The 15,441-nt window shown below is 36.8% G+C and overlaps 1 protein-coding gene across 1 annotated transcript in view; it reads right to left on the bottom strand.

Annotated features, from left to right (window-relative positions):
* The window catches only part of IleRS-m (Isoleucyl-tRNA synthetase, mitochondrial), a 403,472-nt gene that overhangs the window by 245,631 nt on the left and 142,400 nt on the right, over positions 1-15,441 (bottom strand). Inside the window, exon 7 of the mRNA XM_090378489.1 lies at positions 14,323-14,384. Within this exon, the coding sequence (XP_090234615.1) occupies positions 14,323-14,384 (62 nt within the window). The remainder of the gene's footprint in view (positions 1-14,322; positions 14,385-15,441) is intronic.

The raw sequence follows: 15,441 nt of genomic DNA, 5'->3' as shown, positions 1-15,441 counted from the left end.
TAATGTCGAAGTTTGCAGACGATACAAAGGTAGGCAGGGTTGTCAAGGACACTACTGACACTATGCTGCTGCAACAGGCTCTGGAAAGGTTGAGCAGATGGGCTGAAAGTTGGCAAATGAAGTTTAACATTGACAAATGTAAAGTACTACACATGGGAAACAGCAACCCCAGAGCAACGTATCAACTCTGTGATACTACACTGACAGTGGTAGAGAATGAAAGAGACCTGGGGGTGGTTGTGCAGGCAGATATGAAGTTCTCTGAGCAGTGCAGATGGACTGCGAGAGTAGCTCATGGTGTATTGTCAATGATATATAGGAATTTTTCTAGCAGGGATAAGGAGGTGATTATTCTGTTATATAAGGCAATGGTCAGGCCACACCTAGAGTACTGTATACAGGTCTGGAGGCCTCATTTCAAGAAGAATGTAGAGCTGCTGGAACGAGTACAGAGAAGGACAACGAGATCAGTGAATGGAACAAAGGGGTGCTCTTACGAAGAAAGGCTTAAGTTTTGCAAATTACAGTGTCTGGAGACTAGGCACCAGTGAGGTGATCTGATAGAGGTGTATAAAGCCTTGAATGGTTTGACCATGCTCAATGCTGATGGGATTCTTCCTCTCGCTCAGAATAATCACCTGAGAGGGCATAAATTCAAATTGAGAAAAGACAGATGTAGGATAGACGTGCGGAAATTTGCCTTTAGCCAGCGGGTGGTTGGTTGGTGGAACAGACTTCCATCCCTTGTCGTGGAAGTTGACAGCCTAAATAAGTTTAAGGTTCAGCTGGACAGGTATTTTGAACGAACAGAGGGGTGAAGCGGAAGTGGTTTTTTTTTTTTGGCTGATGCTGCATAAACTTACTTTCTTGCATCAAATGCCTCTACTAATGTTAATGCAACAATAGTGATTGCAAATTAACAGATAAAAGATATTACATAAAGAAGGTGAAAGAATTATTAAAAGACATTGGTGTCCAAATAAAGAAGAAAGACTTGATGGGGAATAAGAAAAGAAAGGAAACTGAAAAGGTAAAATTACTGCTTGACAAAATATTAACAGCAACAAAAAATTACAATTTTATTACGCTTGCAAATAATGAAGTGCACTAAATTTTTGGCAATACAAGAACTTCCCGACGTATATAAGGGTTGCATTCTGCAGAATGTTATGTAAGTCAGAATTTCCCCCATGCTTGTGCAGCACTCGCCAAATTGATGGAATCAAAAAATAAATGTTCAATGAACATATAAATATAATTATTTATTGTACTTATTCAATTTTTTATCTCAGGTGCAAGAAAAATTACAAAAGCGTGCATTTTAAAAAAATTTCAAAATTATAAAAAAAGATAGGAGACAGGCACAACGTCAATAAGTTTTACCTCTCGAGCATTATGCCAGAATCGACATCTTCAGCTGTTAAGTACGCCGCTGTGGAGGTTGAGGGCTGTGAAACTTTAGAAGGGTCGGCTGCTCAACCTTACGAAAGAACATATTAATAGATGACTGGAAGGTAGCTTTTTTTTCTTTTCATCGTAGATTTCTTTGTAGCAAGCAGGCATATCATTCACCCCTCTGTTAACTTTTAATAATCATTCGCTGTCAGGATTCATCTCCTCAAACCTTGCCATTGCCATCTCTCTCTGGTGTGACGCGTCTTGGCTTCTCATTTGGTTCATCTTGAGTTTCGTCAGCATTTTCTTCTTTCGATATCGCTGCCTGCAAGTCAATAAGTTCTTCATTAGATAATTCCTTCTCTTCTTCCTCTATTAACTCCTCCACGTCTTTGGCATCAACCTCCAACTGAAGTAGCTCTGCAACCTCTACAATCTTATCTGTAACCTCTTCATATCATTTGCTTTTTCAAATCCTTCAAAATCTTTTACGTGCCATGGGCATATTTTCTTCAGTGTGCACTTTAAATAACTCTTAGTAATTTCAGCTCAGGCCTTATTAAGATGGCGTGGTAAATATTTTTATAAGATTTCCAAGTCTCTTAACATAAAATTTTTCTCATTGTCTACTGCAGACAATGCATGAGCAAATGTTTTGCGTAAATAGTATGCTTTTAAATTTGAAATAACACCTTGATCAATAGGTTGGATGAGTGAAGTCATGTTTCGCGGTAGAAATACGATACTCACATTCGAATTGAAATCATCTAGATGCGTAGGATATCCAGGAGCATTATCTAATAGAAACAAAATTTTGAAAGGAACGTCGTTGTCTTTACAATATTTTTCAACCTGGAGAATGAAGCAGCATTTAAATCAATCCTCAAAGAGTGACATTGTTATTCATGCTCTCTGGTTCGATTGGAAATGCATGGGTAGGGTGGCTTTATTGATGCCCTTAAATGCACGAGGATTTTCAGAATGGTACACAAGCAGTGGATTTAATCTGTAATCTCCCGCTGAATTAGCCCCAAGCAAGAGCGTGGCCCTGTCTTTTGACGCCTTGAAACCTGGCATTGTATTTTCCTCTTTGGCAATGTATGTTCAATCCGACATTTTTTTCCAATACAGAGCAGTCTCGTCGACGTTAAAAATTTGCTGCATTGAATAGCCGCCTTCATCAATAATTTTTTCCAACACATCACAAAATTTCTCTGCAGCTGCAGAATCGGCACTGGCAACTTCACCACATACTTTAATGTTGTGGAAACCAGCGCGATGCTTGAACCTATTAAACCACCCATTGCTTGCCACAAACTTGGGTTAGGGTTCGCCGTACTTATCCTTAATATCTTTATAAATACTTGTTGCTTTTGCTTGAATGGTCATTAGACTCAGGGGACTCACTTCTGAATCTGATTTTCCATCCATATTATTAACAACTGTTCCATCTTTAATATAGCACCTGAACGCTGTTTTGTGATCACTGTTGATCTTAAGTGCGTTGATCCTTTGACATGTTCTGAAGATTTTTTTTATGAACCCCCAAGCATGAGGGATATTTCAACCTATAGTACTTAGTACTGTGCATGGGTTAAAAGTTGAGAAAATGAAAGAAGACACTTGTTGTCATTAGACTTGATTAAAGTAATTATGGCAAAAAGGAAAGATTTTATTAAGTGTTATAGTAGATATAAATTAGAATATTTTCATAAAAGTTCTAAATAAAGCAATCCTTCAGGTATTCTCATTTTCAAAAGGAGTAAAGAAATGTGTTTCCCATTTATTTTTGATAATTTCAAAGGTAGGAAAACTTTTTATATATTTTGTTTGCATCTTCATCAAAGAACTGAGATTTAAAGGATTAAAAAAAGGAAAATTTTAAGTGTTGATTTTAAAATAGAGAATACAGAGTATTCTCTGTCTAAAGATTTACATGTTGTTGTTGTTGTTGTTGTGGGGGTTTTATGGCGCATAAGCTGCTTTGGCTATAATGCGCCTATTCTTTTATTGTAAATATATATGAGAATTTCTTCTCACGTCAGAAAAGGCAGAAATCAGAAATGACTAAAAATTCCAATTTTCTTCAGAAAGTTAAAAAATTCAGGAATATTTGCATTGTCACCAATGACAAGATTTACATGTACAGTCAGTTCTGCTATAATGTGGTATATATGTTTCTAAAAATCTCCACGTTATAGTATTTCGGGCATTAAAAACAATAGTTCTTATGGGAAAAATAGGGATGGGGGCAGAGCAATTAAAAAAAAATGTTGTGTGATAAGTAAAACACTAGAGAAAAGTTAGAAACTAATCCAATAAAACTGCTAACACAGTTGCATAAGTGAGATATGCAGTAACGAGCTTACAAAGCTTAAAAAATAGGAATGAATAGATGATTCTGAAAATTTATTTAAGATTTTAACATGATTGAAGCTTTCATGGAAGGAGGAACACATTTCACCATAATAACGTAAAAACCGACAGAATTCCAGCTATCGGTATTACCACAAATGCAATAAGATCGAGTTTATTACACGTTTATAATTAGATTGCACTAACAGAAAAGCCAAATAAACTGGGAACTACAAATTGTTTTTATTGTTTTATGGTAGTGACTTACAGAAGTGTGCTCCTCTGCTCAAGCTGTTCCATCTCACGAAATTTCTGTTTGAACAGAAAAATGTGGGACACTGAAAATTCAAAATAAGTCAGCCTACAGTATTACCTGTTATAGTAGTAGTAGTGGCATGTGATGCAAGAAAGCAAGTGTATGAGCTTATGCAGCATCAGCAAAAAAAAAAAAAAAAAAAATCACCATTCCCTCCAAATGCCTGTCCAGTTCCTCCTTAAATTTATTTAACCTATCAACTTCCACAACAGCAGATGGAAGTTTGTTCCAACAATTAACCACCCGCTGGCTAAAGGCAAATTTCCGCACATCTATTCTACATCTGTCATTTCTTAATTTGAATTTATGCCCCCTTAGGTTCGTAACCTGAACAAGTGGAAGGATCCCATCAGAATTCAGCATGCTCAACCCATTCAAGCCCTTATACACCTCAATCAGATCACCATGCAGGTGCCTAGTCACCAGCCACTGCAACTTGCAGAACTTAAGCCTCTCTTGGTGGTTGTTGTTATTTGGTTTTTAGGAGCATTAACAACTAAGGCCATATTGCTCCGGGGATATGTGGTGGTCTTTCCCTGACTTTCCACATCCTCCGTATTTGGTGACTCACAGGCTCGAACCGCCTCTCTTGATAAGAGGATCCTTTCATTTCCCCTCACCAATCTTGTTGCCCTTCTCTGTACACGTTCAAGCAAATCTACATCCTTCCTAAAATGAGGCCTCCAGACATGTACGTACTATTCAAGGTGTGGCCTCACCATTGCCTTATACAGAGGGACAATCACCTCCTTTTCCCTGCTAGCAAAATTCCTATATATCATTGACAAAACCCGAGGGCAGGTCATGGGGTTTTATCATTGACAAAACCCCATGACCTGCCCTGGCAGCCTGTCTGCATTGCTCATAAAACTTCATATCTGATTGTACAATTACTCACAGGTCTTTTTCATTTTCTACCATCTTAAGTGTAATACCACACAGTTGGTACGTTTCTCTGGGGTTACTTCTACCCACATGCAGTACTTTACATTTGTCAAGGTTAAACTTCAGTTTCCACTTCTTAGCCCATCTGCCCAAATTTTCTAGATCCTGTTGCAGTAGCACACTGCCATTACTGTCATTAACAACCCTGCCAACCTTTGTACATCTGCAAACTTCGACACTAAGGCTGATATACCTTCATCAATATCATTGATAAATATACAAAACAACAGTGGACCCAACACTGAACCCTGTGGGACTCCACTAATAACATTAGTCCATGAAGAGCAGCACCCATTGATTACTACCCTCTGTCTTCTCCCACTCAACCATCCTTTTATCCATTGTAGCAACTCACCCTTAATACCATTCTGCTCCAATTTGTACAATAGTCTTCCATCCACAACAGTGTCAAAATCTTTCCTGAAATCCAAATATATGATATCAAAATTATTTTTTGCATCCAGTTCCTTTGTAACCACGTCATAATATCCTATCAAATTTGTCAGACAAGACTTTCCCTTAACAAACCCATGCTGTGTCTGAATTATTGCTGCAGTCTTGTCTAGATGATCCTGCAATGCATCTTTAACAAGTGACTCCATTATTTTACCCGGAACAGAAGTTAAACTAACTGGTCTGTAATTACTCGTGTCACCCTTCGATCCCCCTTTGTGAATTGGGGATACATTTGCACATCTCCAGTCCGTGGGGACCTCCCCTGAGTCCAAGGATGCTCTTATAATTATGGCTAAGGGTTTGCTTAATTGCTTTGCCGCCTCCTTTAATATAACTGGATAGATCCCATCCTTTAATTTCAACAATTTCTCCTCCACTTTGCTCTCAGTTATTACAAAATAATTAAGCCACATGCTACAATTTGATAACCTTCTGCCATTTTCAGACCTTAATAACTCCTCATGTGTGAATGTAGATGCAAAATACTCATTCAGTTTGTTTGCTATCTAAGCAGGATCATCAACAGTCGAACCATCAATATCAAGTGGAACAATCAGATTCATCCCCTTCCTTTTAAAGTTTATATAAGTAAAGAAATCCTTGCTGTTTTTCTTAGCATCCTTTGCCAGAGATTTCTCGTAATCTGTCTTCATCTGCCTAACCTCCTTTGTGACTTGATTACAGACTAGCTTATATATATCATAGGCTTCTGAGTCACTTGATAATTTTTATGCATCCCATGCATTTTTCCTCTCTCTCACGAGTCTCATTACTTCATTTGATAACCATTTAGGCTTAAACCTTGAACAATATTTCTTAATAGGTATGAAACTTTTAGTAGCTTCCTCGATTAATTCCTTGAATGCTTCCTACTTAGAATTTATTGGTAACATCGTCAATTGATCCCACCGTACAGAATTTAATAACTGTCTGAGACCACTGTACTCACCTTTACGGAAGCAAAAACCCTTTCTTTTACCCCTGATGGTAATTATATCTTTAAGTAAATCCCACATCAGTACACTGTGATCACTGCCACCTAGTGGTTCCTTTATCTCAAATTCTTAATACACAAATGGTCACTGCTGATAACCAGATCAAGAGTATTACCCTCTCTGGTTGCCTCTCGAACATGCTGCTGCAGAAAACAATCATCCAATAAATCCACAAAAGTCTTACTAGTGTGCAAGTGCCCAACGCATAAGTTCCAGTCTATATCTGGGTAGTTAAAATCCCCCATTATAAAACATTCTGATTTACTAGCCCACTATTTCTCTGTACAATTGTTCATTGTACTCTTTCGAGTCATTAGGCCTATAACACACTTCTACTCTTATTTTTGCTTTTGCAGTGCTTATGTCACACCAAACTGACTCAACAGTGCACTGTTCATCTATATCAACTAGATGCACTATTTTTTTGATTTTATGCTTTTCTTAATTAACAGAATGACACCTCCTCCCTTCCTATCCTGTCTATCCTTTCTGTACACATTGCACTCCCCAAATTCCCAGGAGTGAGCTCTGGCATTGAGTTGGGCAGCTAAGAGCTTGACGGGCCCCTCATTAATTTCTTCAAGGGCATCTACCCCTACACCTCAAGCTCTCAGATGCCCAGTAGAATGCTGAGTTGATGCCTAATTTCTAGACACGCTGCACCTGGCACACATAAAGACATCCTCCTTGGCTAGATCATGTTCTGTTCCAGAGAGTTCGGCAAACATTTCACAAGTTGCACATTTTTTTAGGCTGTGATGCGTTGGAGAATCGCACCCCCCCTCAGTTCTACCCCCAAGTCACAGCATTCCTGCCACTTTGTGCCCATTGCTTTGCTGCTCTAGTCTGGGGCATGATATTTTAAATTAATAAGTTCAATAAATTTAATTAATTAGTTGTCAATACTACGCTATCTAATAGAATCCTAAATGCAGTGATGCATATTACGCTATATAATTATATGTTAGAGCTACCTAGTTACCACAATTAAAAATTTGAATTCCCTACTACTCTATACAAAAACAATGGCTGCAAGATTCAAATGAAATAACGGTTTTACGTATATTAAGTAGCAATCTACAAAAACTCTATCTAAATTAAAAATAACCAGCATAACTATAACTATAAGACTACGTATAAAGTACAATATAAAATAACAATTAGGTAAATAAAAAGGCAAACACGTATCGCTTTTTCGGGCCTGTAATTCACAGCTGTAATTTTTCAAGAAAGCAGCGCCCTCATCTCGTGAATACAGCAAATGAGAACAGTGTCTCCGACCAATAGAACTACAGTAAATTGGAAATGCAGCTCTCAGATATTTGACATTTTTTAAGCTTTGTAAACTTGTATGTATTGCTGTACAGATCACTACGTTCGGTTGGTACCGGGTGTTGCATTCAACCTGGTGTTACTAGCAGATGAAATCGTGCATGAGCCAATGCGAAAATCGCATTATTCTCGTATTGTTCCCTAATACAGTCGCATTGGAACAAATTCGGTTTGCTAAAATGCATGTCATAGCAGAACTGACTGTACTACAAAATGAGATTTAGTTTAGAGCAGTGTTTCTCAACCTTTTTTTTAATTATTGCCCCCTAAAGGATTTTTTTTAGACAATTTTTTTTCTAATTGCCCCCCACCCCCCAAGAAATTTTAAACAAGAAAATACTTTATACTGACTCTTTTTATTCAATGGGATCCCTGAGCCTTATGCTTCTTAAATAAAAGCTGAATATTTGGTATGATGTTAGTAAGTTTAATTCTAAAGTCTCCTCTTGAACATACATCTATTCTGTTTCTTTCCTTTGTTAATATTTTATGTGCTGAACTAAAACCACTTTCAACCATATAAGACATTGGAAAACAAAGAAGTACTTTGGCCATTTCAGACCACAATGTTGGATAAAGAAGTTTAGTTGTTTTTGATTCCTACAACTCAGTCCTTTTCAAATTTATATTTGCATTCTTCGTTACATTTTAATTTAATGAGTTCTTCACTAGTAGACCCGGCATTGCATTCAATTGCATCCATGGCTTCACTTCAAAAGAAAATAAATCTGAAAATCTATTTTTCATTTCACCTTTTAAAGAACACAAATGATCTGAACAATTCTTAAGATCATTCTTGGTGAGAGATTCATTGATTTCAGCTAACTCTTGCATACCATGAAATTGTTTTCTCATTAAATTGCATTCAAATATTACAAGTTTTTCAGTGAAGGCTTTTAATATGCATTTTCAGTCTATCACCATAATTAATTTCCCTTGAAGTTGAAGTGATACTTCATTAAGTTTTCGAAAAAGTCAAGCATATAGTATATGTTGTTTTTGTGTTTGCTGATCACCTTTGCTAAATCTATGTCTCCTTTGCTTTCTAAAAAACTAATTAAATTTATCAAAAAGGTTTACAAAGCTTGTTAGACAGTTTTTTTTAGAAAGACATCTGAATTCTGTATGTAAAAGAAGCCTCACATACTGTTCTTCATTATATACACAAAATTTTCTGAAAAGGTGATCATATTTGCTATGTGACTTTATTTTATTGATAGTTTTAATAACTAAACTGAGAGATTGATAAAGACCTGGACTAATATTTTTTTTGCAACCAGATGCTGTCGGTGCACAATGCAGTATTGCAAGAACTTGGGGACATTCTTCCTTTAGGTGAGCTATAAAACCTTTGTCTTCCAACCATGGAGGTAGCACCATCAGTGGCACAGGAGACCAAATTTTCCAATAAAAAGAGTAAGTATAAATGGTTCTTGTGTTTCATCAAACCACATTTTCACAGCAACAAAAATGGATGGTCCAGCACAGCCAGTTTCTATAGAATTTATAAACAACATCTCTTCTTGCAATTTACAATCATCATCGAATTAACAAATGTATGCCATTCGAAGAGCCTTACTGTTAGTAACTGTGGATTTAAAAATCTGAATAGAAAATTTTCTTGTTTTTAATTTGTCAATTAGCTGCTCTTCAATGTTAACTGACATCTCATTGATTCGACTTTTAATTGAATTGCTGCTCAATGGTAGTGCTGTTAAAATACTAGAACAATTTTGATGCAGCACTGTTGAAATTACAGTTTCAAATGTGGTTGTATAACAGTCTCAGCAACTGTATGAACACTAACAGTTTTTGCAATGATTTCTGCAATTTTATAAGACAATCGAATAAGTCATTCCATCGTCATTTGTTTGTGTGTTCTTCTTAAATAAGGAAGTGTCAACAGTATCCTGATGAATATCAGGATACTGTTGACACTTTTTCTTTACAGCAATTAAATATGACTGATGTTAGGTTGAATAACTACAAAGAATTAAATAATAAAATGTAAACTATTCTTATTTAACTCTCATAGCCCATGTCACTCACAAAAGCACTGTGGATCAAAAATAAACAACTTGCACAAAGAAACAATAAATCAATACTAATTGTTACTTAGAAAATAGAAACAACAGAATGAAACATTTCCTCATCCCATCCGTGCCTCACATATTGACTAATGAAACAAAAGAATAAATAAATAAATGCACCCATTACAGCACCACTAAGGTCGCAGCTGTCGGAAAGGCGCAAACACCAAGGATTGTGGAGACATTATATCTGAAAGCACTCAGGCTTTTAATGCCTATTAAAAGCAGAGGTAGTTGGAATTAAATCATGCCCATTATCTTCCTTTTATTAGCATTAGCATTAGTAGAGGCATCTGATGCAAGAAAGCAAGCTTATGCAGCATCAGCCAAAAAAAAAAAAAAAAAAACCCACTTCCACTTCACCCCTCTGTTCGTTCAAAATACCTGTCCAGCTGAGCCTTAAACTTATTTAGGCTATCAACCTCCACCACAAGGGATGGAAGTCTGTTCCACCAACCAATCACCCGCTGGCTAAAGGCAAATTTCCGCACGTCTATCCTACATCTGTCTTTCCTCAATTTGAATTTATGCCCTCTCAGGTGATTTTTCTGAGCTAGAGGAAGAATCCCATCAGCATTGAGCATGCTTAAACCATTCAAGGCTTTATACACCTCTATCAGATCACCTCGCTGGTGCCTAGACTCCAGACACTGTAATTTGCAAAACTTAAGCCTTTCTTCGTAAGAACACCCCTTTGTTCCATTCACTAATCTTGTTGGCCTTCTCTGTACTCGTTCCAGCAGCTCTACATCCTTCTTGAAATGAGGCCTCCAGACCTGTATACAGTACTCTAGGTGTGGCCTGACCATTGCCTTATAGAATGGAATAATCACCTCCTTATCCCTGCTGGAAAAATTCCTGTATATCATTGACAATACTCCATGAGCTACTCTTGCAGCCCATCTGCACTGCTCAGAGAACTTCATATCTGCCTGCACAATCACTCCCAAGTCCCTTTCATTCTCTACCACTGTCAGTGTAGTACCACAGAGTTGATACGTTGCTCTGGGGTTGCTGTTTCCCATGTGTAGTACTTTACATTTGTCAATGTTAAACTTCATTTGCCACCTCTCAGCCCATCTGCTCAACCTTTCCAGATCCTGTTGCAGCAGCATAGTGTCAGTAGTGTCCTTGACAACCCTGCCAACCTTTGTATCATCTGCAAACTTGGACATTAAGCTTGATATACCATCATCAATATCATTTATAAATACAGAAAACAATAATGGACCCAACACTGAGCCCTGAGGGACTCCACTAATAACATTAGTCCACGATGAGCAGTGTCCATTCATTACCACTCTCTGTCTTCTCCCCCTCAACCACCCCTTTATCCATAGCAGCAATTTGCCTCCAATGTCACACTGCTCCAATTTGTGTAGCAGTCTTCCATGTGCAACAGTATCAAAAGCCTTTCTAAGATCCAAGTATATAATATCAAAGTTATTCCCTGCATCCAGTTCTTTTGTGACTGCATCAGAGTATCCAATCAAGTTGGTCAGGCAAGACTTCCCCTTAACAAAACCATGCTGTGTCTGAGCTATAACTGAAGTCTTGTCTAAATGATCCTGCAGTGCTTCTTTAACCAGTGCCTCCATTAATTTTCCTGGAACAGAAGTTAAGCTCACAGGTCTATAATTACTTGTGTCAGCCTTTGATCCTCCTTTGTGAATTGGGGTCACATTTGCACATTTCCAGTCTATGGGTACCTCCCCTGAGTCCAAGGAAGCTCTCGTAATTATGGCTAAGGGTTTGCTTACTTCCTTTGCTGCCTCCTTTAATATAACTGGATAGATCCCATCCACCCCGGGTGCCTTTCTTGTGTTTATCTTCAACAGTTTCTCCTCCACTTTACTCCCAGTTATTTCAAGATTCTGTAGCTTACTGCTAGAGTTGAATACACCTCTGGCATTCCCCTTGCTGAATAACTCCTCATGTGTGAATGTCGATGCAAAATATTCATTTAGTTTGTTAGCTACCTGAGCAGGATCATCAACAGTTGACCCATCAATATCAAGTGGACCAATCTGATTCATCCCCTTCCTTCTAGAGTTTACATAAGTAAAGAACTCTTTGCTGTTTTTCTTCGCATCCCTTGCCAAGGATTTCTCGTAATCTGCCTTCGCCTGCCTAACCTCCTTTGTAACTTGGTTGCATATCAACTTGTATCTATCATAGGCTTCTGTGCCATGTGTTAATTTGTAAGTATCCCATGCATTTTTCTTCTCTGCCATATGCCTCATTAGTTCATCTGACATCCATTTTGGCCTAAACCTTGAACAATATTTCTTAGTTGGTATGTAAAGCCTAGTAGCTTCCAAGATAAGTTCTTTGAATGCTTCCCATTTTGAATTTGCTGTTGGTAACATCATCAGTTGGTCCCACTGTATAGAATTTAAATACTGTCTCAGTCCATCGTAGTCGCCTTTACGGAAGCAATAACCCTTCCCTTTACCCCTAATGGTAGTTACCTCTTTCAGTAACTCCCACTTCAGCACACTGTGATCACTGCCACCTAGTGGTTCATTTATCTGCAGATTCTTAATGCATGAAGAATCACTGCTGATAATCAAATCAAGAGTATTACTCCCTCTAGTTGCCTCCCGAACATGCTGATGTAGAAAACAATCATCCAATAAATCCACAAAAGCCCTGCTAGTGTGTGAGTAACCAGCCCCCAAATTCCAGTCAATATCTGGGAAATTAAAATTTCCCATTATAAGACTCTCTGATTTACTGGCCCACTCTATTTCCCTGTACAATTCCTTATTATACTCATCAGAGTCATTAGGCCTATAGCACACTCCTACTCTCAATTTTGATCTCCCAATGCTTATGTCACACCAAACTGACTCAACACTGCACTGTCCAGCGATGTCGACTGGCTTCACTTCCTTGGTTTTTATGTGTTTCTTAACTAATAGCATAACCCCTCCCCCCTTCCTATCCTGTCTATCCTTTCTGTAGACGTTGTACTCCCCAAATTCCAGTTCTGCATCCCTTATATCTGTGTGACACCACGTCTCTGATATCCCAACAATATCTGCCTTCGATGTTTTGAGCAATACCTCAAATTCATCAAATTTATTTACTAAACTCCTAGCATTGGTGTACACGCAAGTATACCTGCACCTGTTTCTATTCTTAGCTACCCTAACACAACCCATGTGTTTACTTGTACCGCAATGGCTCCCAGCAGTCTCTGAAAGCAGTCTCTTATCAAAATTTCTCCCTCACTCCTAATAAAATATAAATATATATTAAAAATCAGTTGTCTCGGGGAAAAATAAAACTGAATGAGAGAATTTAAATATTAAGGAATAAGCTATTGTCAGGTAGGGTTGAACTTTGGCGGGCCACAAACCATCTTAGAAAGGCTTTTGATACTGTTGCACATGGAAGACTGCTGCACAAATTGGATCAGTGTGACATTGGAGGCAAATTGCTGCTGTGAATAAAGGGGTGGTGAGGGGGAGAAGACTTTTTGATTTTTTTGCCCCCATTGAGAATGTCTGGTTTAGAGTTATGTCTTGTTTTTTTTAAAACAGGTGGACACCATTTAGTGTTTTTAAAAGGCAAAAATGGTTTTCACTGTTTTAAAATTTTGTTAAAGAAAATACACTAACAAGGTTTATCTTTCTAAAGCAGTTGTCTTTTTATTTTATTTCATGAAATAAATTAATAAAAAAAGTGAAACCAAATATAACTTCAGTATCTTGATCTGTATAAATATAAGTGGGACATCAAATGATTGGCCGTATAAGGACAAATCAGTTCAACAAATATTTTTTAATTTTTAAGTTAAAAGGAAAGGTTTTGTCCTTAAGTGAGGTTTTGCCCTTGAAGTTGAGTTTAATTTTGACTACCAAGTGAGGGATAAGTACACAGAACTTTTGAGTTAAGTAATTCAGAACAGAGATATGGAGGGATTTTGGGATCTATTTTGACTTGAATTAATTTTTACTATTCACATAATTAAAAATTTCTTTCTTTAGAAAGATATGTCTTTTCTACCAAAACATCAAAACCCAATGTGCAAATTAGAATATATAAATATCCATATTTCAGCAATGTTGTATGAAACAGTTTGTCAGCTACTGCAATTATAAAATTATATCATTATGGTCAGTAGAATTTATGCTTTTGAAATAGGAAAATCAAAAGACTGGACATGAGTCTCTTTGTAAATTTGGCTATATAACAAACTTTAACTGGAACCTACTTCAAAACTGATAAAAATCCATTCCATGACTTCATTTGTTAAACTATGCTCTAATATCCGGCACTGTTTTTCATTGGGGAAAAAAATTAATTGATGCTTTTAATTTTTTTTTCCTGATGGAAAACAGTGCCATACATTTTGAAAAAAATAAAATAATGGCAGTCACAGTATACATCACAGTCACAGTATCAATTTTTAGTAAATCTAAATACTTACTAATTATAGACCTCAAAAGACTGCCAAATTTTGCAACTGGAAATTTAACATAAAGTGACATGCTAGAGAAAAGAGAATGCAAGATACATTTTAAAACTTTGGTTAAGAGATACTTACAATTAAATCTTTATATGTCAAGTAAAAATGAAACAAGCATATTCAAAATAAAGTGATGCTTAACTATTAAACTTTTCTTTCTCCTACTATCAAAGTACTGAAATGAGATTATGATATTCTAACAAAGTAGTGTAGGATCCCATGATTCAATGTGGTTATAATCCTCAAGGTATCTGAATTTAGTAAAACTAAAATTGGCAAGATTAAATGGTTCTAAGAAAATTAGGGTTAGTTCCCATATTGCAAGACATAAAAAATAATATTGTTATAATAGTGCAATAATAGTGCTCTAAAAAATAATAAATGTTTATAGATATTGACTTGCCACTGATTTTGTCAGCTGTATATTGGGTAAAATGATATTATTAGTGGAAGTTTTGTGAGAAGTTAATTGTTTCGGAATCAATATTACATTTTATATATTATTATAATGTAGAACTGAATCCATGAGATACAATTCTACATAATAATATTATTATTATTATTATTATTATTTGTAAAATAAATACTCTACAGTGCATCAGAAGAATATATTAACTTAGAAAACCTTATTTAAAAGTTATATACAGGTATTTCACACACTTCTGAACACACTGGTTCTCTCACCTGTGGCAAATAATGTAAAAATATTATAAAATACAATAGGTACTTGCAATGTTACTACTGAGATAAACATAAAGAAAAATATAGTAACTCATGAGCGTTTTAAGTCCTATTCCAAAGAAGCCAGGAGGTTCTCCGTCATGAATGATGAATGGACAGACTGAGAAGAGATACCCATGGGTTGCCTTGTAAGTTGGATCACTGTGAAACTCTTTTGGCTGCAAGTCACAACAAGCACCTTGTGGGGGGCTCCTCTGGTGATGTCAACTCTAGCTGTGTTGTTGCTGCCTTGAGGTAAGTAGTGAGGGGGGGATACATCACTGGCAGCCATGGTACAACTACCTGCTAAGTACTGGTGATTCCAATAGAGTGTACCGCATTTATTTTACAAACTGTTCA

This window comes from Mastigoproctus giganteus, chromosome 7 (genome assembly GCF_048544385.1).
Source record: "Mastigoproctus giganteus isolate SK-2022 chromosome 7, ASM4854438v1, whole genome shotgun sequence".
In the NCBI taxonomy this organism is placed as follows: domain Eukaryota; kingdom Metazoa; phylum Arthropoda; class Arachnida; order Uropygi; family Thelyphonidae; genus Mastigoproctus; species Mastigoproctus giganteus.
Note: the sequence above shows the minus strand (reverse complement) of the source record. Positions and strands in the feature narration are given on the sequence as shown.